The sequence below is a fragment of the Panicum virgatum genome, chromosome 7K (assembly GCF_016808335.1).
Source record: "Panicum virgatum strain AP13 chromosome 7K, P.virgatum_v5, whole genome shotgun sequence".
Taxonomy (NCBI): Eukaryota; Viridiplantae; Streptophyta; class Magnoliopsida; order Poales; family Poaceae; genus Panicum; species Panicum virgatum.
In genome coordinates, this window is record NC_053142.1 from 33,781,020 (window position 1) to 33,807,866 (window position 26,847).

Consider the following 26,847-nt stretch of genomic DNA (forward strand, 5'->3'; position numbering starts at 1 on the left):
TTCCGTCACTTGGTTCCATGGCAATAAACCTGGCCACCAAATGTATATAAGAAATAATCGATTCAACATCCTACACGCATAGACTCCAAGATGCAAATGAACAAAACCGATCAAACTCTCTCTCTCTCTCTCTCTCTCTCTCTCTAGTCTCAAATAAGCAACAACCAGCGGCCTTTAACCAGCAAGCCAAAAACACAAATACACCATATCCCCTTTTCGTCTTGTGTAAAACCAACCACGGCTCGTTGGGTGGTGACCCGAGAGGCCCAGACGAAGTGGCACTGCATGTGCGTGCCCTGCAGAGTATGCACGCGGCTTCTCTCCTCAGAACGAGATGCTCCGAAGCTGGGCTGGGCGGCTCCTCCCTTCCAAACTCCGCCGTTCCGCTCCCAGGCAGCCGGCGGCGTCGCCAGCCGTGGCAGACCTTTTCATGCGCCTCCGCGCGCCGTCGGCCCAGCCCCTGAGATGGTCGGCGACGTCGTCGGCGAACACCGCGCTCTTGAACGAACTCCCCATCTGATCGATCACACACACAGAGTCCACAAACAGGAGGAGAATTAAAACTAGGAACCGTGCAGTGCAGTAAGCCTCCATCATCAGGAAATAAAATGATTTATGCATGAGACGCGTGGTTCTTGAATCTTCTATCAAGAATGGCCTACTGACATGAGAGACGATGGCGTAGAGGGGGAGCGTGCTGTAGCTGCAGAGCACCTGGACGACGACGCTGCAGGAACAAAACAAGTATGCGTCCGTCAGGTCGATGTGCGTTGCATTGCCCTGAAGAGAAGATTGAGAGCAGGCTCCAGCTGGAGTACCAGATGACGATCCTCGACACGCTGTACCCCGGTCTGTCCATGATGCACGAGTTGACGCCGAACATCGCCTGCGTTGCAGCAGCACGGTCAAGGACGATGTCAAGGTTTATTCTTCAGTGACAACTGACAAGCGGGATTTCACTTCAGACATCCCCAGCGGTAATTAAAGCGATTGATTGAACTGTGTGGATCAGCAAGATCTGTGCGGTGTCTTAGCAGGCAGAGGCAGGCTCACCAGTGTCCAGAAGAAATACGCGAACTCTAATGCGTTCTGAAACAGGATGAAGTGGATGAGGACGAGCACGAGCCGGGGGCTGTGGAACCAGAACAGCTCGTCGGAAGGGCGCACGACGATGCCCCCCTCCCCTTGCCCGGCGGCGTGCTTGGAGGCGACCTCGTAGGCCAGCTTGTTTATGATGTGCTCCAGCTTTGTTCCGATCAGAAGCAGCGACTGCAAACAGCAGAAATGACAGGAGGCCGGAAAAAATGAATGAAAGCAAATCCCGAGTGTTTCATACATCAGAACACAGTGTGTTGTGGGGCCTTTATGCAACAGATAGCTTCAGAGAACAGAGATGTACTACTTTTAGCTCTGTTAGATAGTACAGAAATGGAACTTACAGACAACGGGACCAACGAGATCCAAAAATATGAGTGCCACCCTGAACCAAGAGATTGAAACAAAACACGTTAGGCAATGGATTGAGAAACATGAGAACGAATGAGAAGTGATGTAGAAAGAGTAAGCGCACCGGTGATATTGAGTAGCAAAAAGATCATCACAAATATCCAGTAATACCATCTGCATTGGAACATACGAAAGCGGTTACTGATGTGCCAGTTGTACCACAAGTTCAGAAGCTTCCTAAGAAAAAGATAACTGCCAAGAACAGCAAAAAAAAGAATTATAACTTACTTTATACCAACTACTCTCTTAAAATCTTTCTCCAGAGCTTTGATCATGTAGTCATAAAAGTTGAACTTGTGGTGCCCCCTAAAGTGCTCCTGTCAACCACGAGACACATAGATCATAGTAGTACAGAGCCAAGCCTCACACAGAATAATGACAGGTAGTACTTACCATGACGAAGCCAAGCCTCATTGCGACATAGTCATCGTTGGATACTGATCCGTAGAATTGCTTGAAGAACGATCGCTGAAAGCAAGAAGAACACCTCTGTGTTCAGGCACTCATCATCAAGTAATTAGTAACAAAGAAGTTGCATGAGGTCACAGTTGCAGACCATCCATATTATGACCCAGGTGACTTTCTCGCGCCCCTTGCACCGATCCTGGATGAACTTGATTTTCTGCACTCGCTTGATCATCTTCGGAGCTGCAGTAGATGGCGCATCAGTTATTCAGATAGTCTCATCGTTTGAAGATGCCAACCGGTTCTTTAAAAAAAAAAGAACTTTAAATTGATGCTCATGTTTATACAGCCCTTGTGTAGTCCTACCAGTGCTGCCCTCTTCCTGGATGCTGTTCTCCCAGAGCTTCCATTTCCTCATCTGAACATGTACAGTATTAGCAGATTGATTTTCATGGAGTGTCAAACTGCATGTTAACGTTCCGAATTCACTAATTCAGAGAGATCAGGCTGTTGGGTGCACATGGAATCAGCACGCATGGAATGGACGGACCTGTAGGAGTCCCAGGAGCACGGTGACGGCGCTGAGAACGACGTGCGAGATGGCTAGAACGAAGATGAAGATGTGTATCTGTTCTAAGGCGTGAGGCGAGAGCAATGGGACTTTTCCCTGTAACAAAAAAAAGGGATCACGTTTGAAATCTTTAAATTACTTTCTATTCCACATTATCAAACTGTAGCACTATATTATTCTTTGCTTTATTCTAATTTCCGCCCGTCTTTTCTCAGCCAGTTTGGTTCCTTTTCGTGGCTAGATGCCTCTCAAATTAAAAAGTAATGAATTTGTTCGAGTGAAATATTCCAAACTTTGCACTACCAACTACCAAAGACCAAAGGGCACAGTATGGGTCAAGTTCTTTAGAACAACAGGTATGGATGCCTAACAAAAGTGAACCGCTCCATCCCTTAAAAAAAAAGCAAGAATCTTGAAGCACCTATTGGTGAGGTTAGGTCAGGATCAGCCCCAGTCAGAGTGCAAATAAGAAATTGCATTTTTCTAATATAAATCCTTTAGGAAACATAAATTTGACTAAATTGCAAACTAAAATTTACGTGCTTGTAGTTCTGCAATGTCGTAGTCAAAAATAGTCTTAATATAATTCTACCCTCTTCCCGGAAATTAAAAAAGAACATGATTGTGCGTAGCATCATGAGGACCGAGGGTGACGTATTTGGAAATGCATATGCACATCCTAAATTGATGAAGAAAGGAGCGCAGTTATTTATTTAAATTGTGTCTACGAGTATTCAAATTTGAGACATCCTCGCGTGTGCACGCATCTATTTACTATCAATTCAACCCAAAACTTTAAACTGTTACTATAAAAGTGGATAATCCATTTTTTAAGCACCCGAGAGCACTGTGGAATCATGTAAAAATTTAATTGGACACTCATGCTGACCGCGCATGCTCGAACGCAGATGGGTTGCCAAAAAGTCTCGAACGCACCTACAGGCCCACACACGCACTTACCTACTCACAGCAACGCAACCCGGCACTCACCTACTATGCGACACCAGCTTCGGCTCCCGACAGGAGTCGAACGCGGATGGGCAGCGCTCCGCCAGCTTCGGCTCCCGACGGGAGCCAATGGCTCCACCCGAGCATGCTACCATTGAGCCAATTGGACGTGTTTGGTCCTCTTCTAGAATTCTAGAACACGATTCTTGAAAAGAGAATCTTGCATGTATAGAGTACTAAATGAAGCATATTTGCAAAATCTTTTCAGAGATGGGTGTAACTTTTCACGAATCTAATGACAGTAATTAATTAATAATTTGCCACAGTGATGCTATAGTAACCATCCTCTAATCACGCGGTCAAATGCCTCATTAGATTCTTCAAAGTTCCTAGCGTAGGGATTTTGAAGTTGGTTTTGTAAATTATCTTCATTTAATACCTCTAATTAGCAGTCAAAATGTGTTCTAGCCCATTGTAAGGCTCTTTCGCAATCCACTTGTACTACTACGACGGCCGGGGTTACCTTGCTTGAACAGTGACCGAAAGTCGCCCCTCCTTTGAGCATCCTCCTGCCGGTTCCAGCAAATGTGGAGGCAGCCCCGTGGTGCGCCGCCGCCGCCGCCTCGTTCCCACCTCGGCACGGCCACCCGTGCTCCATGAGGCTCTCGTCGATGCAGATCTTCTGTATCAAGTCCTGGAAGACGACGAGCAGCAGCGACACGAACCCCAGCAGCATCAGCTCTGAAAAATGGCGCACGAACAAACAGATTAATTGAACACTGGACATTACGACGGCGACGACGACGACGACGAGGAGGAGGAGGCGATGCCCGTCTCGCTCGAACCTTCTTTGAGCTTCAGCAACGCCTCGTACAGAGTCACCCTCCGACGCTCCAGTGCCTGCGCTCAGCGATACGCATCGATCCATCGACTTGTCAGCTCGATCGCCAGCTGATTTGCAAAGCCTTGCAAGGGCCGGAGGGTTTTGCTCACCTTGCCGAGGCGGTGGAGCGCGCGCTCGAAGAGGAGGGAGATGAGGACGATGGCGGAGCACACGGATGCCACGATCCATGTCGGCGTGTGCTCCAGCGTCGCCTCCGACGACATGGCCGAGGCCGACGACGTCGACGGCGACGGGGGGTGATCTCTAGCTCCTGATGAAACCGATGCGCTGCTAGCAGTAGCCGAGCACTGAAAAGCTCCTTCACGCAGGTGTTCGTGGCTCTCAGGATGATTGACTGGTTGTGCACTTGTGCTCTAGCCACTCATATCACTCCCTTTTGACCATCGACCTCGTGCACATTATTGTTCGTCGGTGTATTTTTTTTAGAGGCTTTTTCTCGGTGTATATTTTTTTAGAGGCTTTTTCTCGGTGTATACTGTACTGGTATGCTCCGTGTAGTTTTCTAGCCAACACCCTGATAAAGACGATATAAAGGTAGAGTCCTAAAATAACCGAGATAGAATAATTTATAGAGGCGGATGCTTGGATGGCATTGATGCATGAAAAGGCCGCCTGGTTTTTCAATTCCATCCATCGACGCGGAAAAGGCTCGCGTCGCTGCACGGCACTAGCGTTTACTTCCGGTGCAAGGCTGCAACCTGCAAGCATGTAGTATAAGCCAGCGCATCAGTAGGAAGAACAAATAATCCTACACATGCTGTTTTTTCTGGAAAAAAAACAGAATGTGAATTTTCTAAGAGGACTAGGGGAGACCACAGACCAGCAGCAGGTCAGGGTGAGCGTGGGCCTTCCCGGAAATGGATTCCTATACATCTTGTGGAATATGGTTAAGCGACTCACCTATAAAGCTCATTAAAACCCAGCTAATAATCCATTCAGCATTAATAGAAAAAATGTTGAAACGGTATTTCGAAATTTTGAACCAGCTTTTCGAAAATGTTGAATCCATAGTTTAAAAATGTTGAATCTCAATATTTTTCTCACCTTCTTCTCCGGCGCAGCGGCCGGCGGCAACGCGAGGGTCGGCACGGGCAGGCGGCGGCGGAGCATGCAGGCGGCACAGGAGCAAACAGTGGCGACGGGGTGGGCGGCGGCGGAGCACGCAGGCGGCACAGGCGCGCGGCGACTCGGCCATGAGCGACAGCGGACAGGGTGCGCGTTGCGGCCCACTATGGTGGCGGCGGGGCACGGGAGGGGAGAAGGCACGAGAGGTAAGAGTTTGAGTGTGTCGATTCAATAGTTGTAGATGATTGTACGATCTTTTGAGAAAGAAAAAATCTTCCGAAAGATATATAGGATTAACATTTCGGATCGTAGGACCGTGTCGTGGCCCATCTGTAAGCGAGGCCCATAACCAACTCCTGAAAGCCCAAGAACACTACACTAGCTTGCAACCCAGCCCACTCAAAAGTAAAGGTATCAGTTCGGTAACCCCCGGTCGCCCGGAACTCGCCGTCCTCTTCTTAGCATCGGCGCCGGCCGCCTCTAGAAATAAGGCGGCACCGCCCAAGCCTCTCCGCCGAGCACGCCTCCGTCGATCCCGGTGTCGTCCTCCCCCTCCCGGATCACGCTGCTCCACCTCCTCTCTCGTTGGTAAGCAAGCAAACCCTAGATTGGCTTGGATGCATCATCGACCGTCGTTTCCTTTCCGCGGGCGAGGGATCCGGATCGCTGCACCGCACCCGCACTCCAGAATTCATCTGGTCCGCACTCCAGAATTCATCTGGTCCGTTGTGGGTTCGTCTGCTGCGTGTTAGGGTAGCTGATCCGATCTTGCTGTAGTGGAGTTGGCAGTTGACGTCTGCTTCTTTGATTTCGGCTAGATTTGGGTTTAGGGTGCTTGATTGTGGCTGTAGTGTTTAGAAATTTATGTGGAACTGGCTAAATTATCCAGAGGTACTTCTTGTATCTACTCGTTAAGGGTTAATTATCCCCTGTTCTGGTGTCTGGTAGTTAGCTGCCCTTGCACTCTTCTCTGGGCACTGTTTAAAGATAGCTGTTTTACACAACGTTGATTCCTGGCAGGGGTGGATCCGACATGGTCACTGAATGTGCCCAGGCACACCCAAAAAATTATAAAGTTTACTAGGTTTTACAGAGCAGGTGTGGAGTCCAACCGAGAAATGTAGAGCTCGGTGGTGTCCCAGTGAACAGATGAGCCAAAATATCTGAGGTTTAGCCTGACGCTCAAACCGAAGCCCTTGCTTACCTATGCCAACGAGCACTCTTCCACTTCAATTAGATGAGTCTTAGCTCCAACAAGTAGCAGCACAATTGCTGTTGCTCTCTGATGATATGACTCCCATAATTTGATGATTCACGCTTGGTAGATTACTGTTTGGAATCAGGTGGTAGTAGAGGTTTCGTAGATAAGCTTTATGAAATCTGTTTGCCATTCAAAATTTACTTTTGGCATGAGGCTTCCAAATTATGATTTTTTTACCAAGAGAGAATAATTAGACATGCACCTAGAATCTTGGTTTTTAGTTCTTAGTTTTGCTACCCTGGTTAGTGTGCGCAACCATTGAAAAGCTTCTATATCTGCCACTGTCCTGGATGTTATCTATTAAGTTAATAGTATATGGTTGTCAGTCATAGTGGCATTGAAGTTTCCTAAGACTCGGAAGTATTATCTGATGTTGTTGGATGTAGTGTCCTCTCGATGATAATTTATTTGCTGCTGTGTCAATCTTCCATTTACAGTAATTCTGGATAGTTGATCTTTTCTGCATTGATAATTTTTTGCACACACAAAACCTGATTATGCTTTTCTCCTTCTGAGTTTGTAACTTTGCTGCTGTCAGTCATAACATGGAAGCATGTGTTTCTTTTTGTTGTTTCTTTTGTTAACTTGTTGGTGTCACATAAGGATCAATCGTGCATTTTTAATTAAATGATTAACAGCACAAAATTAGATTTCTTTGGAGCCAGATGCCATCCGAAAATGGTGGCTGAATGATATGTCTCATGCATGTACCACTATGTTTGCGCTTAATTTATGTCTGTAAAGAAATATATGCTTGCAAGATTCATCATTTTCTAACAGCTGGTACCTTATATTTGTTATGTTGGCATGTAGGGAGTAATCATGTCTTCTTCAATGGAATCATCATACCTTCCTGCTACAACTGAGTCATTAGCCAAGGCTCAAGAGGCTAAGGATGCTTCAGAGTCCATTTCAATCCTTTACCGTGTCATTCAGGACCCATCTTCTTCTGCTGATGCACTGAGAACAAAAGAAGTTGCAATTACAAATCTTACAAACTACCTCACTAAAGAGAACAGAGCTGAGGAGCTACGTAATCTTTTGACCCAACTCAGGCCATTTTTCGCAGTGATTCCTAAGGCAAAGACTGCAAAAATTGTCCGCGGGATAATTGATGCTGTTGCCAAGATACCTGGAACATCTGATCTTCAGATTTCACTGTGCAAGGAGATGGTGGAGTGGACCCGTGCAGAGAAGCGTACCTTCCTCCGGCAGCGGGTGGAGGCGAGGTTGGCAGCTCTTTTGTTAGAGAATCAGGAGTATACAGAAGCCCTTACCCTCCTTCCTAGTCTTATTAAGGAAGTCAGGAGGCTTGATGACAAGTTACTTCTGGTGGACATTGACCTTCTGGAAAGCAAACTTCACTTCTCCCTGAGAAACCTGCCAAAGGCCAAAGCCTCGTTGACTGCTGCTAGAACAGCAGCAAATGCCATTTATGTTCCACCTGCTCAGCAGGGCACTATTGATCTCCAGAGTGGAATCCTCCATGCTGAAGAGAAGGATTACAAGACTGCTTACAGCTACTTCTTTGAAGCATTTGAAGCTTTCAGTGCCCTGGAGGACCCGAAGGCCATCTTCAGCCTGAAGTACATGCTCTTGTGCAAGATAATGGTCAACCAAGCTGATGATGTTGCAGGAATAATCTCATCTAAGGCTGGCCTAAAGTATCTGGGTCCTGATGTTGATGCTATGAAGGCTGTAGCTGATGCATACTCTAAAAGATCTCTCAAGTATTTTGAAACCGCCCTTCGCGATTACAAGTCCCAGTTGGAGGAGGACCCTATTGTCCACAGGCATCTTTCATCTTTGTATGATACGCTCCTGGAGCAGAATCTCTGCAGGCTGATTGAGCCCTATTCCAAGGTGGAGATTGCCCGCATAGCGGAGATGATTGAATTGCAGGTTGACCACGTTGAGAAGAAGCTGTCACAGATGATCCTTGACAAGAAATTTGCTGGGACTCTAGATCAAGGTGCAGGCTGCCTCATCATCTTTGAGGATCCCAAGACCGAGGAAATCTTCCCTGCTACACTCGAAACCATTTCAAACGTGGGGAAGGTTGTGGACAGCCTCTACATGAGGTCGGCCAAGATCATGGCTTGAGAGCAGCTAGTCGTGTGCTAGTTTACCTGTTTGCTCTGATTTCACCATGTTTCAGTTCTGTTGGTATCTTCAGACATTTAGCCCGTAATATTGACATTTCACTCTGCATGTTGGTCCCTCGTTCTTGCTCACGAACAAGATAGTTTGTTGTTTCTGCATGGTGGAAATACTGCCCTAGCATTATCATTCGTTGTGCTGCTGCGTTATCATTTGTCCCACGGTCGGGTTGTCTTCTTTTTTAACACTACATATCTCTAACGAACGAAATCTGCACCATTTGCTGTGGCACCTCATTCGTCGACGTCGTCCCTTAATTAGAGCCTTTGGATGAATCCTTGGCGTGATCTGAACCGTCAGTTCATTGGCGTTGCCCCATCGTTGGTTCTAGATACGTGTGGAGTTGTCTCGCAAGCTCAGCTGCCTCACGACACGAGGACGCGCAGCTTCATCAACGTCGATATATACACTACAAAAAATCTGTTGATCCATGACGATTGAATTTCGTCACAAATCACTGAAAAACCGTCATAAAACAGTATCTATGACGATCTCAAATAACGTCATGTATTGAGCGTCATAGATCACACCTCGTGACGTTCCTTAAATTTTCGTCATAAATAGCTTGATCCATGACGTTTTAAAACCGTCATGAAATGTCCCCGAGCCCCTGAAGCCCAACTCAAGCCCGTTTTCTATGACGAAAATTAACGTCACGAACAGTATAATTTTCGTTACAGATTCAATAGCCATGTCACACAAAGATGACATGGAAGATGACGTGGCTGCTGACATGGCGATGACGTGGATAGCAATAATGACGTGTAATTTGACATGATCAATGACGTAGCAGTGACGTGGAAAGTAGTGATGACATGGCACCACATGGATGCTGACATGGACAGTGATATGGCAGCAGGCCCGTGAGCCAATTTGGGCCTCATTTACACAGCCCATATAAACTGCATGATCATTTCAGCCCAACCCAAAATATATCAACAAGAAATTAACATCTCATCACATAAATAAATTTTGATCGAGCATTTAATCACATACAACATTAAATCACATAAAAAAATTTCATCCAAAATTGCTATAAGCTATATTTGAAAGCTAATATGCAATGGCAATATGTACATATCGTGCATCATTTCTCTTTTTCCTGTAGAGGCACTCAAACAAATTCGATGCACTTGTTCTTGATCTTTGTGCTTCTCTCCCTGAAAATTGCAAGCATGCAAAGAACTTAATCTTTCTGAAAAGGAAAAATAGAGAAGCCAAGCAAAGTGACTCGGATACAAGAAATTAGTTTTTGCAAAACAAAAGGGTATTATAGTTTGTACATATTTATATTTATGCATTGACATTCACTCAATATGGAAGAATTGCTGATTTGTCATGCAAATAAACAACTGCATACACATATCCTAAACAAAGATGGGCAGCCATCAATTGTATTTTGCAGTGCAAGATCTTAAATTTTTTTAACATAAGCTTTTGCCCAGAATGACGAAAAAGTTGTCTGAGCGATAACGGTCTAACACAAAGCAGGCTTCTAGCATTTGATAATTCACAATAGTATAATTCCATTCCAGACAGTACAAGTGTGCAAAGAAACCAATGGGTTACCATGGACAATAATTAAATCACAAGCACACTATAATTCTAAACTATGCTTAGCTTCTACTGCTCACCTCTTCACACATCACAGGTAGCAAAGGACAGCAGAAGGGGAACTTGTGCGTCCTGTGCACGTACGGTGGTGGTGTCATCTTTCTGATAACCAACATTTCTCGGAGTTCATACTATTTCTCCATGATCAAGGAACTGAAGCCACCATCAGTTTACCTGAAACAAATAAGGCTATAAGATACTAAGTGTTTGCAGTACATCAATCTAACAAGAACTCTATTTTCAGATAGATATATAAATTATCATCCCAGCACTTTGTACTTTCAGTCTAGCAAAATAGCAGAGAACACCTCTGATCCGAAGTTCTAAAAATAGACATAGCAAAGTCATGCAGGAGCATATATAGAAATATTTCTTAGATTCTATCCATGCTAAACCAGTCCACTCTATCCTATTAGTTTACCCATCATATTATTAATTAGTATAGATGCTGCACATAAGAATACTAGAATCTCCAATTCAAAGCAAGCAGCCATCACAAGTCACACTCGAATTGAAAGCAAGCAGCCATCACAAGTCATAAGGATGCACACCAAGACTAAGCTAATGACAGCTACTCACGGAATCATGCTTTCATGCAATGCAATAGACACTTAGAGTTGGCATAGAAGGATAAAAAAAAAACATCCACATCTGGAATATACCATGGAAACTCAAGCTCTTGCCCATGACCACTTTAACATATCAAGGGAATTGCATAGAGAACCTGAAAAAAAGAACCTGAAAGAATATAAATCCATATGATAAATCATTCTTTCAATGCAGATCACAAGTTTATTTTTCTTCAATGAATCTTAAAAAATAATGTATAGTTGGTACACGAATCTGCAAAATAATATCCTTTCTATCCTAGCAGGCATTTTAGCAAACAGTTGGGGCACATAAGGGAGGAGGATAGGAACTGAAGGAGACGAACAGGTGTTATCGTGGTGGAGGGCTCGCTGTTGCTGCTGCCTGCCCTTCCGCCCACGCCTTGCCAAAGTGGAGCCGTGCGCCGCGGCCGGTAGGCCCTTCCGCTCGCACCTCGCGGAGGCGGGCGGCGCGGGCGCCGTGTAGTCCTTGTGCATCGTGCAGGCCCTGGATCCCTTCCTGCCGCTAGATTGCAGAAGGAGCAGCAGCAGGCGCGGGTGGTGACACGGCTGGCTGCTCGATCTGAGGAGGGACCTCGGCCGCCAGGGTAGGAGGCGTCGGTGAGAGGTTGTAGCCGCGCCTGGATGACGGAGGCAGGGTCCTGGCCGCCGCAGCGGGATGGCGGACGAGGAGGGGAGGCCGCCGCGGCGGGTTGACGGCGGAGGCTTCGCGGCCGCTGCGGCTGGCGGCGGAGGAGGACATGGGAGTGCGGCGGCTGCGGAGGAGGAGACGCGGATGAGATTTGAGGCCGCCTAGGGTTTCTGGGGTATTTGAGGCGGATGCGGATGAGATGTGTGTATTTTTACCAAGCTACTCTTCTACAGTTGGCTGCTTCATACAATAAGTTGGGGGTATTATCGTAATTTGGCTGTGAGTTTTTTTTGACTGCCGCGCTCTGGACTCAAAGGAGTGGGCGGGAGGAGGGAAAACTGGATTCAGCCCGCGCCTACCGAGTGAATTGAACTATATTTCATCTAAATAAAAAAATAAGACACCATTTAAAGTAATTTGCAAACCAAAAACTATCACGAGTATGTTATTTTTTCCCCTGTATAAATAAGGAGCCCAGTCATGAACTTGTAATTTAAAAAAAATAACCAAATTTGATCTTTTGTATCATGTAAGTGGGCTTTTTTGTGTTTTTTTATCTCAATTTGAACTATGGGTGCTTCCAACAAGATTTGAAAAATTGAAAAAAAATATATTTAACCTGCTATGTCCCATTTTAAACCATGTCCAGGAGATAGGTGAAAAATTCTATTGCCTTGTAGGGACAATTCAAAATTCTTGCTCCAAAGTATCACACATAACAATCATCATAGCATGTAAATGTGATAAAAAATGGTAAAAAATTATTTTGCTGCATATTTTAGGTTCATCAGTTTGCCAAAAAAAATAAATGATTTGGATAAAGAGGTAGTATACTTTGCTCATACATGGATACATCTCTCATTTGGTTTCATACAACTCAACTCAAACTTTAAGATTTCAGTAGCACATAATATTTTCGAAGTTGTATGAACTTCAAATTTGGATATGACCTCATGTTAAGCATAACATTGTACAATATGAAGTCACATTACCAATTGTTATGAAAAAATATATGTTTCTATTGTACTCGAATCTGGGAGAAATTCAGTCATATAAATTTGATTCAAAAATACACAATAAACACATAAGACAATAATATTAAATGAAAGATCGTGATTTTACAAAAAGATAGAAAAAAGAATCGACAAATTTGAAGTTAATATGACTGTGAAATACAAGTTTGAAGTTTATGTTTCAGATTTAAAAAAGAAAATATGAAGTATACAGCAACCTCGTCGCGCCACGTGTCCCTGTTCATCATGCGACCATCCAGGTGCTGCCACGTGCTGGTGGAACATTAACTATACTTAATATAAAATAATAAAGCGTCTTGGCCAACACCACACGTAAGCTTGGAGTCCAGTGGTTAATACGTTACAATATTGAACCCGAGGTCGGCGGTTCGATCCCGTCGTCTCCCTCTATTTTTTGTGGGCTTCCAGTTTTTTTTAAAGTGGGCTATGAATGCAATAAAAATTGTGGCTCTGTTGGAGAATTGAACTGCGGCCACCAGCAATCTTAGTTAGCGTCTCAACCATTGCGCTACCCGTGCACTTTAGTTCCCTTGTGCTTTCCTTATAACTCAAGTCAATCTTTGAAATTAGACTACTTGATAACATTTTCGAATTCGTATGGATCTCAAATTTGGACTGAAGCTTATGTTGACCATAATAATAACATAAGCTGTTACAAATTTTTTTGTTACAAAATTCGCGTACGTGGCAGTTTTTATCTAATATAAAATGCTTAACTTGATGCAAACAAAATGATGGCGCGGTGGTAGAGCAGGCCGAAGTTCAGCCCTGTCACCAGGTTCGAATGCCCTTGGAGGCCTAATTTTTTACCCTTTTTTCTCTCTATTTTTTTAAAAGCATTTGTGTCCTACATGACAGGTGGGTCCATGTTGACGCCACGCAAACAAAATGATTTTCTGCATGTTTATAGAAAATAATTACAATTTGAACTACTTCTATTTCAAATACTATTTAGAAAATTCCTAAAAATAAATTTTAAGTATGGTTGTTCAATTATAGCTCATATCATAAAAATAGATGAAAATTTGAAATATTTGTTAGGGATTGTTCAAATTTCTACTCAAAACCTTATTATAAAATAATGATAATAATACTCAAAACCTTTTTATGACATTAATGTTAAAACATCATGTTTTGTGGGCTCAGTTATGACGAATTCAATAAAACGTCATATTTTGTGGGCTCAATTATGACGAATTCATTAAAACGTCATAAAGTTTTGGGCCTAGGGTCCATACCTTCAAATTCGTCATAGATTGTGTGCAATTGTGACGCTCTATTAAAATGTCATAAAACTTTTGTCATAGATCACCACATTTCTTGTAGTGATATTAAGCTAACGCCCCTTCTGCTTCCTCATCTGTTCATGTCTGCATTGCCCTGATACTGTCCAACGAAAAAACGATTCCTGGTAACATGTTCGTCTGCTGATCACTGGCCTCGGAATATCAGGCTGACCAAAGTGACGTGAGCTAGCTGCTAACCCTGACGCATCAATTTTATCTCTGACCAAGCTAACCAGCCGCATGAATCTAATACCGACGGCCAACCATGCATCAAATCCTGACCCGAGTAACTGTACTTCAGCAGGAGACCCCCACCCGTCGCCCCGTCGCCCCCCCGCCCACGTGGCCCAGCCCCGAAGTGGCCGCGTCCGCCTCCCCCCGCCCGCGTGGCCCAGCCCCGAAGCGCCACGTCTGCCTCCGCTTGAGCCTCAGGGGGACTACTGAGGTCAGCCTTAGGTGAACTTCTCTACTGCTAGACTCGTAGCCATATACATACTCTTCTCTACCTGTTTATTGCTGCTTAAATTAGTTTCTACCAGGTCATCCTAGGAATTACTCCCTCATTTGAGTTCCAAGTAATTAATTACGGGATTATAGTCGCATAGCTTAATCTGAACCCAATTTTTGTCACAGATCTCAGGACATAACAAATAGTTACTTTATTTTCAAGATACTAAGATTTATGGATCTGTGAGAATTCCATAGAAATCTTAATATTGATAGGTGTACTGATACCATTTGAGAAATAGTTGATGTAGAACTCCCTTCGTCCCAAACTTTTCCACATTTGATCAATAATATCTCCAAAAATAATTAAGTCTAAATAAAAATGTTATATCCTATGATATTAATTGATATTGTTTTTATATTATTAATTTTTATAATTTTAACTATTCATAGTCAATTTAAAAGATTTGACTTTGTAAAAATCTAAAGGTAGTTATATTTTAAAACAGAGGAAGTAATAGAAATTAATTAATTGCAAACCATAAAATTAGGTCAATTCAATGAACTGATACTTACGTGCGTGCATTATAAGTGTCTAAGTTGTATTGTGTAGTTTTAAAAAAATAAATTGATACTTACTTGTTCTTAGTTTCTATTAGATGATTATCTAGGCTAAAATTTGAGGCTCTTTACCGCGCCCTAACCTAGAGTTTCCAGGGTCAACATGAAAACACTGGCCAACTCTCAATGGCGCGGCAACGTCACGCACAGAGTTCTAGTATTCAGACGAAATGCGGACCATTATTCTTGTATACTTGAATGTGCGACTAATTGCGCATGAAGTACTTGTCTGTTTTTAATGTCAGTGTTCATTTTCGGCCTAATTCAACATGTCTCATGTCTGTGGACTCTGCTATGTTACCGGAATTTAAGCCTGTTGGTACTCGCAGTCTTGTGCTCGTCATGTGAATTCACCCTGGAGCTGACGGACCTTTAACTGAGAGCTGAGGTTTCTCACAAACGAGTTTGTGATAAATCTATATTCTTACCCACTCACCTTACATATGGTGCCAAGTATTTTGTACCGGGCTACTCGAGTAAGTATTTTGTACTGGGCTGCTCGAGTACAAGGTGAAAAGAATTAGGTTGGAATGCTAGACCCGGTAACTTAAACGGAGTACATGAATGATGAAATGAATCACAACTTTCGCTGCTCCGGAAACACCTCTGACGACAAAAACCACACAGCATGCGCAGCAGCAGACCAGCAGTCGGAGTTCGTGATCAATTTCGCTGAATTATTTCATGAAAAAATGTTTAAGAACTGTCTATAACTCTTGTCACAGCCTCACCATTTTTGTCCCTACAATGCTAATTCTTTCTCTTAGGCCCGTGTCATGACAATCCAAAGAGCAGCAGCAAATGGAGGGACGAAACCAAGAACAAACGGATTACAACAATAAACTCAAGTCATGGGCTTCTCGAGCAGCGCCGACACGTACCACTCGTTCCTCTCGGCGCCGAGGTCGAGCTTCCGGCCGGCCTTCCACCGCAGCCGCCGGAAGCCGACGCGGTCGAAGATGGGCACGTAGGTGGCGTTGAGCTGCGGGCCCAGGCAGAAGAAGTGGTCCAGCCAGAAGACGCCGCCTGGCCGGAGCACCCGGTAGATGTCGAAGAGCGCGGCCTCGAGCACGGCGTTGGGCACCCAGTTGCTGAGTGCGTTCATGGAGTGCACGATGTCCAGCACGCCGTCGGCGAAGGGCAGCCGCTGCATGAGCGTGATCTGCAGCGGCACCAGCCCGCGCGACGCCACGAAGCGGTTGAAGGGCGCGTCCAGGTCCAGCGTCGTGGTCACCACCGTCACGTTCCGCTCCCGCATCCGCGCCGCGAACGTGCCCGTGCCGCCGCCGATGTCGAGCCCGATCCGCACCGTGCCGGGCGCCCGCGACCGCAGCACGCTGTCGATGCTGAACCCCGGCCCGCCGTTGTCGGCCTGCCACCGCCGCCGCTCCTTCCCCTCCAGGTCGAAGCAGTCCTTGCAGAAGTAGGCGCCGCCGCGGGCGCGCGCGCGCCGCACGAGGCAGGTGTAGTTCTTGCACGTGTACGGCGCCCAGCGCACGGTGGTGTCCGGCGGGACGGACCAGAGGCTCCGCGGCAGCGGCGCCGGCTCCACGTACCCCGCCGGCGACCTCGCCCGGCACCGGCGGCGGGGCAGCGGCTCGCACCCCTTGAGCGTCAGCTGCAGCGCGAGGGCGTCGTCGTCGGGGCACTCGGCGCCGGCGTCGTACGCCATGTACTGCGCCAGCTCGTCCTGGAAGTTGCGGCAGGCGAAGCCCAGCCCGGGGAAGAGCTCGTCCGTGCCGAAGTTGGCGTGGAAGCCGAGCGGCAGCCGGTGGGGCTCGATGGCGAGCTTGAGCTCGCCCGTGGGCTCCTCGGGCCACCCGCCAAAGTCCCTGGCCTCCGGCGCGTCCCCGTGCACGGCGCCGAGGCCCGCGAGCACGGACTCGAGGAGGTGCGACGACGCGTTGCACTGCGCCCGCAGCGCCGCGAGCTCCGCGCGGGCGCCCGCGAGCGCGGCGCGCGTGGCGTTGAGGTCCCGCATCAGCGCGGCCGAGTCCCACAGGTGGATCCGCGGCGCCGACGCCGGGAGGTGCACGGACAGCGACGCCCCGGAGAAGAGGTAGACGGACACGAGGTTGGTGGCGATGACGACGAGCAGGATCTTGAGCTTGGCGCGCCGGGGCGCCGGCCGCGGCGCCGCTGGCCGGTGCCCGTGGCCGTTGGCGACGCCGCCCATCACCGCCTCGTCGACGTGCTGCTGCTGCTGCTGCTGCGACGAATGGCCCCGGTGCTTCGCCGCGTACATGGCCACCTGGCTGATGGTGCCGGCGATCGGCGACAACGATCGGCTAGCCGCTGCGCGCGTCGATCAGCTCGGTGTTCACCATCCACCGAGATCAATCCGACATGGGAAATGGCGTTTCCTGACGCATCGGCAGAAGGGTGCGTGCGCAGTGTACCGATCGATCAAGCTGGGAGAGTCTCCAGATGTGAAGTGCAGATGCATTGCGCGTTTGACTTTGGATGCCCTTTGCATGTGTCGTGGATTGCAGATTACACATCGGCGCCCTCTCATCGCCGCGGGCGCTTGCTTTGGGAGGAGAAAAGGGTGGACATTTTTGCTTCGCAAGCCAGCAGCTCGTTCCTGTTCGCGGTACGTCACTGACGCACTGTGCAGAGGGCACGGCCATTCCATCGCTTGGGGGGCGAGCTCCGTGGCCGACTTGTGGGTCCGCCACCGCGGCGAGAGTTGAGCGGATGGCCTTCACGTCCTCGGGCATTGATTGGTCTGCGGCCTGGAAAGGGCAATCCGCCATTGCTGGGGGTGAAGACACGGGAATGATGGGGATTGGCACCGATTTTGAAGAAACCTGAGTAGTTTTACCCGTTTTGTTTTCATGGGAAAGCAACAGAAATACAAACATTCTGTATTTCACGATGCACCAAGAAACCATAACCTTTTAACATAAACCTAAGAAGTCCAAAAAAATGTTGATCGCAAACCCCAAAATGAAAGCAAAAAGGGTGTTGCCTGTAATAGAGTTAAGAGACTCTGGGAGAACAAAATGCCGCGTAAGTTGAAAGTCTTTGTTTGGGTGGCGTTCCAAAGCAAGCTTCAGACAGGTGAAAAAGAAGAAGTGGAAAGGTAATAGAAACTGTAAGCTTTGTGGGGTACAACAAAACGTTGACCGTGTCTTCTTTGGGTGTATAAGGCCAGTCTCAGTGAGAGTTTCATGGCACTGTAACCTAGACTGCCACATCAGCTTTTCTGTCTGATGAAACTACCACTCTCAGTGCACAGTTTCGCTACACAGTTTCATAGGCAGGATGCAGTATTTAATATGTATATTGTGTTGTGATCAAATGTACCATGAGAACTCTATAGCTTTTTTTTGCAATTGTTTCTAAACTATATATTTAGTCCAATAGAACATGATAAATAAAGATGATGCTGAAAGGAGCTTCAATCTGAAACCAGCAGTTCACGTTCACATAATAAAGAATGGAGCAGTTTCGCACCAAAATAACTGAAAATAATAATTAAGTGTCCACTGCATTGCGACCTTCCAAGATAATTGACCAAAAGCACATGCCTCCCAATTGATATCCTTGCATTCCGCAAAATTAAAATGATATCCTTGCACAAATGCTCCTGTTATTAGTGGAAGAAATGTCTCCTGAGAAAAGCACAAGGTAGTAACAAAGTTCAGAATACCAAGAGCTCCCTAGATGCAACTTAGTGGAAGAAATGACTCACATGCTTGGCATTGGTTTGACCCCTACATCTTCAGTTAGCAAGAGCACTGCTTTTCTGCATGTTGAGTCCGAGTTCTTACCACTTTACTGTTGGTGATATGCTCACGAGCCCATCATCACAATACGGTTTAAAGGCCCAAGAGGATATTGATCCAAGAGGGATTAGGGTTACTAATAGGCATATGAGATAGAAGCCCATTAGTACGCCCTATATATACGAGGGAGGGGCTAGGGGGGCAAAACCCTGAGAGCTGCGCCACCTCCTAGCCGCCGCCCCTCCCTCTCTCTCTCTCGGCCGCCGCCCATGCCGTGCGTGCGGTGCTAGCACACCGACGCCCGGCGTTTCATCCCCGTACGTGTGGACTCCGTGGAGGCGCTGCTGCGACTGCTGCGCTGATCGGCTGCTGGGATCAAGTACGAGGAGCTCGGTTCATGGGACGTGATCGACTACTTCCTCTACATCGACGCGCGACTTCTTCCGCTGCGCTGCGCGTCTAGTGGTAACGATCTATGATCTTCTACTCGCAAGTATCTTGGGTATATGCGGTAGTGATGCTAGCGTAGCCTACCCGTTTCCCTACAGTGGTACCAGAGCCATCTTGCGTAGTTTTTGGTCTGGATCTTTTGCATATAGGTGATATGTTGTTGTAGTAGATTGGATCTATTACTTTTGCACGGTTTGATTAGATCAATTGGTCATAAGGGGTTAAAACTGGAGTGAGTTGATTGCGCGGCATGTGACAAAAGATTATTTTGTGTTCTTTCTCTGTTATGCATACGACATGTCCCTACCGGCTGGAATCACCATCGGGACTAACTGTGTGCATAGTCAGCAGATTGAACCAACAGATCGAGGTCATGTGTAGATGCAGTCTTCTCAAGTGCAAAGTTTGCACGGTCAATGTGATTGACCTAGTGAAAATTGAGGCATTATGAATGGCTCGGATTTGAGGTGATGCGATCACTCTGATGAGATTTTCATACGGATTCCATAGATGCGATCTGTGTAATTCCGTGAGGTTTTCAGGGACCGCCGTTGCTTTCTCGCTGTAGCGGCTTCCCAAGCGCTACTTTGGTAGAACACGTCGTACGCCTAACTTGTTTTTGCAGGGTGTAATGTGAATGGTATGGCCTCAATGTCATGTGATGATGTATGTGATGATTTGTGCGGCCTGTGTGTCGCAAGTTAACACAACCGGGTTGAGGTTGCACCATTATTGTATAACGACCTGCGTGTCGACTTGTGATGTTTGAATCCTCATGTAATTATTTCACTAGCTATTAGATGTAGTAGCTTAGTATCTTTTCATGGAGGCTTCAATCACGATGGCGATGATGATCACCACAAGACAGGACGGATGGCAATGGAGGTCACCTTGGAGCCATGGCGATGGAGCCCATTGTGATGCAAGAGGCCATACTATTCACAATATAATATGATTATATGCCTGTGATGTTTATTTTCCTGTCATACTATTCTTTCATGCTTTTACATATGGTGGATGCTTTAATCATGATAGAATAGCTTCCCTCGGAAAAGGTTGAGTTTTTTATGCCTTTTACCAATAGCTGCACCTATAAATTTTGATCGTTGTGTGGTAGGTTTACCAAAGTAGACTACCCTCAGCTATCACTTTTGTATAGGGTGGATGTCGGACATTCACAAGCATAGTATTGGTTTACTCAACAAAGCTATCAAAACAGTTTTGGGCTTTAAGGCATAGGGTTGGGGCCGGGGCATTGGATGCCACCCAACAAACAAGAGTCGCATAGAGATGCGATTAGTAATTTGTTGCTTACCTGTATCACTACTTTTCTAGCCGTGATGCTAAAGCTCACTAGGATTTTAGTGATTATGGATCTTGAACCACTATATGTCATTAGAGGGAAGATGACTTTGATATAGTAGGTTGTCTTTTGTTAAATCAGTTAATGAAAGTCTTTTACATAAACTTAGTGCTGAAATCTTGCTTTAATGATGTAGATCATGTCTGCCAGTAACAATTCCGCTTTCAATTTGCGTTCTGTTCTTGAGAAAGAAAAGTTGAATGGAACAAACTTTATTGATTGGTACCGCAACCTGAGAATTGTTCTCAGGCAAGAGAAAAAGGAGTATGTTCTTGAGCAGCCATATCCTGATGATCTCCCTGACAATGCAACTACTGCTGGTCGTAGAGCTTATGAGAAGCACTGCAATGACTCACTTGATGTCAGCTGTCTGATGCTCGCCACCATGTCCCCTGATCTGCAGAAGCAGTATGAGCATGCGGATGCTCATACCATGATCGAGGGGCTACGTGGGATGTTTCAGAACCAAGCCAGGACTGAGAGGTTCAATATCTCAAAGTCCTTGTTTGCGCGCAAGCTGGCAGAAGGTAGCCCGGTCAGTCCTCATGTGATCAAAATGATTGGTTATATTGAGACTTTGGACAGACTTGGTTCTGAACTTCACCAAGACTTGGCTACTGATGTTATTCTCCAGTCGCTCCCGGCGAGCTATGAGCCTTTTATCATGAACTTTCAGATGAATGGCTTGGATAAAACATTGAGTGAGTTGCATGGGATGCTAAAGACAGCAGAGGAGAGCATTAAGAAGAATCTCAATCATGTGATGATGATTCAGAAGGGGAACAAAAAGAGGAAGCGTTGGACGCCTCCTAATCCCAAAGGTAAAGGCAAGGAAAAGAGTTCCAGTGCTGAGTCCTCGGGCTCTAAGCTAAAGCCAGCACCTAAGGCCAAATCTGGCCCTACTTCTAAGGATGAATGCTTCCACTGTCATGAAAAGGGACATTGGTCTAGAAACTGCAAGAAGTACTTGGAAGAAAAGAAGAAGAAGAAGGGAAGTGAGACTTCCACTTCAGGTATAAATGTTATAGAAATAAATATTGCATTATCTTCTAGTGAATCATGGGTATTTGATACTGGATCGATGATTCACACTTGCAAATCGTTGCAGGGTCTAAGTGAGACTAGAAGATTTGCAAAAGGCGAGTTGGACGTTCGTGTCGGCAATGGCGCAAAGGTTGCGGTGTTGGCGGTCGGCACCTACCACTTGTCTCTACCCTCCGGATTAGTTTTGGAATTAAATAATTGTTATTGCATTTCTGCTTTGAGCAAGAACATTATTTCTTCTTCATGTTTGGAAGAAGTTGGTGATTTTAAGATTGTAATAGAGAACAAACGTTGTTCTATTTTTTGCAATGGTATTTTTTATGCTCATTGTCCATTGGTGAATGGATTATATGTTCCTGATCTTGAGGATAAATCTGTCTGTAACATTAATACTAAGAGGCTTAGACCAAATGATTTGAATCCCACTTTTATTTGGCATTGTCGCTTAGGTCATATAAATGAGAAGCGCATTGAACAACTCCATAAAGATGGATTGTTAAGCTCATTTGATTTTGAATCATTTGACACATGTGAGTCTTGTTTGCTTGGAAAGATGACCAAAGCGCCTTTCACTGGTCAGAGTGAGAGGGCGAGTGACTTGTTGGGACTTGTACATACCGATGTATGTGGACCAATGAGCTCAATAGCCAGAGGTGGTTTTCAGTACTTTATTACTTTCACTGATGACTTTAGTATATATGGCTATATCTACTTAATGAGGCACAAGTCTGAATCGTTTGAAAAGTTCAAAGAATTTCAGAATGAAGTACAAAATCAATTAGGCAAGACAATTAAATTTCTGCGATCTGATCGTGGAGGAGAATATTTGAGCCTTGAATTTGGTGATCATTTGAAGTAATGTGGAATTATTCCGCAGCTAACTCTGCCCGGAACGCCTCAATGGAATGGGGTATCCGAACGGAGGAACCGAACCTTGTTGGACATGGTTAGGTCCATGATGAGCCAAGCTGATCTTCCATTGTCATTTTGGGGTTATGCTCTTGAAACTGCTGCGTTCACACTGAATAGGGTTCCAAGTAAGTCTGTTGAGAAAACACCATATGAGATATGGACTGGGAAGCGTCCCGGATTATCTTTTCTCAAAGTTTGGGGGTGTGAGGCTTATGTCAAACGTTTGATGTCAGATAAGCTCACTCCAAAGTCAGACAAATGCTTCTTTGTGGGGTATCCTAGGGAAACCAAAGGATATTATTTTTACAATAAGGCGGAAGGCAAAGTGTTTGTCGCTCGCAATGGTGTTTTCTTAGAAAAAGAGTTTCTCTCAAAAGGATTTAGTGGGAGCAAGGTGCAACTTGAAGAAATTCAGGAAACACCCGAAACTGTTTCAGCACCCACTGAAGATCCACGGGATGTGCAAGATGTTGCACAACCCGTAGTTGAGGCACCAGCCCCACGAAGGTCTATAAGGGCACGTCGCGCTATTGACAAGCTCAACCTCCTGATTACGGAGGAGCGCCACGTATTATTGATGGAAAATGGTGAGCCCTTGACCTACAAAGAAGCAATGATGGGACCTGACTCCGACAAATGGCTTGAAGCCATGGAATCCGAGTTAAAATCCATGCATGATAATCAAGTTTGGAACTTGGTCGATCAAATTGACAGTGTGAGACCTGTCGACTGTAAGTGGATTTTTAAGAAAAAATTAGACATGGATGGAAATGTTCACATCTATAAGGCACGATTGGTGGCGAAAGGTTTCCGACAAATTCAAGGTGTTGACTATGAGGAAACCTTTTCACCCGTCGCAATGCTAAAGTCTGTTCGGATTCTCCTAGCAATTGCCGCATATTATGACTATGAGATATGGCAAATGGATGTCAAAACCGCTTTCCTTAATGGACATCTAAGTGAGGATGTGTATATGACACAGCCTGAAGGTTTTGTCGATCCTAAAAATGCTGGGAAAATATGTAAACTTCAGAGGTCCATCTATGGATTGAAGCAAGCATCTCGGAGTTGGAATATTCGTTTTGATGAAGTAGTCAAAGGGTTTGGCTTCATCAAGAATGAAGATGAGCCTTGTGTTTACAAAAAGGCTAGTGGGAGCGCACTTGTGTTTCTGGTCCTATATGTGGATGACATATTACTGATCGGAAATAATATTCCAATACTTGAAGCCGTTAAAACCTCATTAAAAAAGAGTTTTTCGATGAAGGATTTAGGAGAGGTGGCTTATATTCTGGGTATTAGGATCTATAGAGATAGATCAAAAAGGCTAATTGGATTAAGCCAAGACACGTACATTGACAAGATATTGAATCGGTTCAACATGCAAGATTCCAAGAAAGGTTTCTTGCCAATGTCACATGGCATTACTCTAAGCAAGAGTCAGTGTGCTACGACACCTGATGAGCAAAAGAGGATGAGTACGATTCCTTATGCTTCAGCCATAGGGTCGATCATGTATGCTATGCTTTGCATGCGCCCAGATGTTTCCTTTGCTCTAAATGTTACGAGCAGGTATCAGTCAGATTTCGGTGAAGCTCACTGGACAATTGTAAAGAGTATCCTTAAGTACTTGAGAAGAACTAAAGATATGTTCCTAATATTTGGAGGCGAAGATGAGCTCCTTGTAAAGGCTTACATCGATGCTAGTTTTCAAACAGACAAAGATGACTCCAAATCGCAATCCGGTTTTGTTTTCTGCCTCAATGGTGGGGCAGTGAGCTGGAAAAATTCCAAGCAAGATACGGTGGCTGATTCGACGACAGAGGCCGAGTATATTGCAGCTTCCGAAGCTGCAAAAGAAGCTGTTTGGATCAGAAAGTTTGTTTCTGACTTGGGTGTTGTTCCTAGTGCGTCCAGTCCAGTGGACCTCTATTGTGATAATAGTGGTGCCGTTGCACTAGCAAAGGAGCCTAGAACAACTAAAAAATCTAGACATATACTGCGGAAGTATCACCTCATCCGTAACTTTGTTGAGAGAGGTGATGTGAAGGTTTGCAAGGTGCACACGGATTCAAACGTTGCTGATCCGTTGACAAAGCCTCTCCCACAACCAAAGCATGAGGCGCACATGAGATCTATGGGTATTAGATACTTACATCAGTGATTCTAGTGTGCGTGGGAGATTTTGTGTCATGAGTATGTTTATGTAATGATAAATAATTATTAATTGTTCCATGGATGATTATTTTTTACATTGATTATCAAGTATGTGACTTGTTCGTGAAACTCTTTGTTGACAATGATATGATTCTAAATTATCCCTAGTTTATGTCGTTGTGTGGGACAACAACGACGTTGAGACTAGCACATGCATTAATTGATGATCATGTTTCACGGATCATGGATATGGAGATATCGGATTAATGATGTGGACACATGTTGGTGAACATGGTGTTGGATTGACCCACTCCAAGACAATGTTGGGATTGTTATTTTGTATGTGCCATCAGTTGTTCTTGAGTGTTATACCTACTAGATCCTTAGACCTGAGATCGTCATTGTTTCTCACTGTGTGTAGTGGTGCATCTTGGGGCTGCTAAACGCTACTCCGTGACTGGGTAGTTACAAAAGTAGCTTACAGGTGTGTCATGAAACATGGAATGGGATGTGAGCGGATCAAGATGAAATTTGCCCCTCCTAGATAACAGGAGAGATATCTCTGGGCCCCTCGAGATAGTTGGATTTGAAAGTGCATGGCCATGCCAAAGTGATTAAAGAGTTAATCATGATGACTAAAGGTTAGTTATGAATGGAATCCACTATTAGATCGAGAGAATGGTTGAGCTATCACAAAGGTGGCACGCATCTCGCTTTGAGCTTGACTGGTATCGTGTGGCAAAGGGATCGGTGTATGAGTATATCTAAGGTTCGGCCGATATGATCTTTATGTGTATTTGTGAGTCACTATGCCCTGCTAGGTGCCGCTATTGACTTGTGATTCGGAAATGATTTCCGTTCACGACCACCTACACATGAACCTAACGGGTCACACACTTAAGGGGTTTGGAATGTTGAAAAGCTTGCCTGTATGATTGTCTCTAGTGCAAGTGGGAGATTGTTGGTGATATGCTCAAGAGCCCATCATCACAATACGGTTTAAAGGCCCAAGAGGATATTGATCCAAGAGGGATTAGGGTTACTAATGGGCCTATGAGATAGAAGCCCATTAGTACGCCCTATATATACGAGGGAGGGGCTAGGGGGGCAAAACCCTGAGAGCTGCGCCACCTCCTAGCCGCCGCCCCTCCCTCTCTCTCTCGGCCGCCGCCCATGCCATGCGTGCGGTGCTAGCACACCGACGCCCGGCGTTTCATCCCCGTACGTGTGGACTCCGTGGAGGCGCTGCTGCGACTGCTGCGCTGATCGGCTGCTGGGATCAAGTACGAGGAGCTCGGTTCGTGGGACGTGATCGACTACTTCCTCTACATCGACGCGCGACTTCTTCCGCTGCGCTGCGCGTCTAGTGGTAACGATCTATGATCTTCTACTCGCAAGTATCTTGGGTATATGCGGTAGTGATGCTAGCGTAGCCTACCCGTTTCCCTACATTTACAGCACCTATGGCATTGGTTTGACTACTTGGAGCCAGTATTCATGTTCTCAAATACTAGTAATTTAGGCTACTAAAAACTTTGTGAATAGGATCAGGGCAGTATTCATGTTCTCAAATACTACTTGGATCAGGGCAGCATGCTACTCGTGAATAGGATAAATCGGTGCTTACCATGGATTTGCAGATTAATTTCGACGGCGCCTGTGCTTGTTCCAAATGTGCTCCACCAAATCCTTCTTAAGTTGTATATGAGCCGAACGATCTCGAATACCTTCTTCGTTTTGTAGCACCCTTTCAAATGGAACATAGTCTTCGGGGGAGAATTCGGGTTCTTGCACGGTCACTGTACTAGGGGCTTCATTTAGATCAAGATTCTCTTCAATGTCCTCTACTTTTTTTTTTCATCTTCAACAATCATATTGTGAAGGACGATACAAGCTAGCACCACTTTCTCAAGTTGACCACGATCGTATAGGCGAGCTGGCTTTTTCAAGACGCTCCATCGACGACGCAATACTCCAAATGCGCGTTCGATATCCTTTCTCTTTCCTTCTTGTTCCTGTGCATATAACTTGTCCTTGTCGGAGATAGGCATGGATATTGAATTCACAAAAACAGCCCATTCCGGGTATATCCCATCCGCAAGATAGTAACCCGTGTTATATTGATTTCC

At 45.6% G+C, this 26,847-nt stretch overlaps 3 protein-coding genes and 1 long non-coding RNA gene across 4 annotated transcripts; 1 reads left to right on the forward strand and 3 right to left on the reverse strand.

Annotated features, from left to right (window-relative positions):
• Nucleotides 1-81: 81 nt before the first annotated feature.
• LOC120641107 (MLO-like protein 1) lies at nucleotides 82-4,766 on the reverse strand. Its single transcript, XM_039917083.1, has 14 exons — nucleotides 4,424-4,766; nucleotides 4,276-4,330; nucleotides 3,954-4,171; nucleotides 2,462-2,578; nucleotides 2,278-2,329; nucleotides 2,063-2,154; nucleotides 1,900-1,974; nucleotides 1,735-1,823; nucleotides 1,571-1,620; nucleotides 1,440-1,480; nucleotides 1,054-1,269; nucleotides 819-886; nucleotides 667-727; nucleotides 82-516 (listed from the first exon to the last, which is right to left on the reverse strand). The coding sequence occupies exons 1-14, from the start codon at nucleotides 4,535-4,537 to the stop codon at nucleotides 325-327; spliced, it is 1,440 nt and encodes a 479-aa protein (XP_039773017.1). The 5' UTR covers nucleotides 4,538-4,766; the 3' UTR covers nucleotides 82-324.
• Nucleotides 4,767-5,811: 1,045 nt separating this feature from the next.
• LOC120641108 (26S proteasome non-ATPase regulatory subunit 11 homolog) lies at nucleotides 5,812-8,951 on the forward strand. The gene is made up of 2 exons (XM_039917084.1): nucleotides 5,812-5,987; nucleotides 7,474-8,951. The coding sequence occupies exon 2, from the start codon at nucleotides 7,483-7,485 to the stop codon at nucleotides 8,761-8,763; it is 1,281 nt and encodes a 426-aa protein (XP_039773018.1). The 5' UTR covers nucleotides 5,812-5,987; nucleotides 7,474-7,482; the 3' UTR covers nucleotides 8,764-8,951.
• Nucleotides 8,952-9,753: 802 nt separating this feature from the next.
• LOC120641109 lies at nucleotides 9,754-11,829 on the reverse strand. The gene is made up of 3 exons (XR_005662142.1): nucleotides 11,097-11,829; nucleotides 10,455-10,608; nucleotides 9,754-9,980 (listed from the first exon to the last, which is right to left on the reverse strand). It is a non-coding gene; the product is annotated as an uncharacterized LOC120641109 (long non-coding RNA).
• Nucleotides 11,830-15,721: 3,892 nt separating this feature from the next.
• On the reverse strand, nucleotides 15,722-17,584 carry LOC120641110 (probable methyltransferase At1g29790). Its single transcript, XM_039917085.1, has one exon. It carries the CDS (start codon nucleotides 17,304-17,306, stop codon nucleotides 15,906-15,908), a length of 1,401 nt encoding a protein of 466 aa, XP_039773019.1. The 5' UTR covers nucleotides 17,307-17,584; the 3' UTR covers nucleotides 15,722-15,905.
• Between the last annotated feature and the right edge of the window lie 9,263 nt (nucleotides 17,585-26,847).

Excerpts from the sequence above, each read along its gene's own strand:
- LOC120641108 (XM_039917084.1), top strand. The coding sequence starts at position 7,483 with ATGTCTTCTTCAATGGAATCATCATACCTTCCTGCTACAACTGAGTCA.
- LOC120641110 (XM_039917085.1), bottom strand. The coding sequence starts at position 17,306 with ATGTACGCGGCGAAGCACCGGGGCCATTCGTCGCAGCAGCAGCAGCAG.
- LOC120641107 (XM_039917083.1), bottom strand. The coding sequence starts at position 4,537 with ATGTCGTCGGAGGCGACGCTGGAGCACACGCCGACATGGATCGTGGCA. Across the intron at positions 4,172-4,275 it reads GTTGCTGAAGCTCAAAGAAG|AGCTGATGCTGCTGGGGTTC; the intron begins GTTCGAGCGAGA and ends GCCATTTTTCAG. Across the intron at positions 2,330-2,461 it reads TGCTCCTGGGACTCCTACAG|ATGAGGAAATGGAAGCTCTG; the intron begins GTCCGTCCATTC and ends GTACATGTTCAG.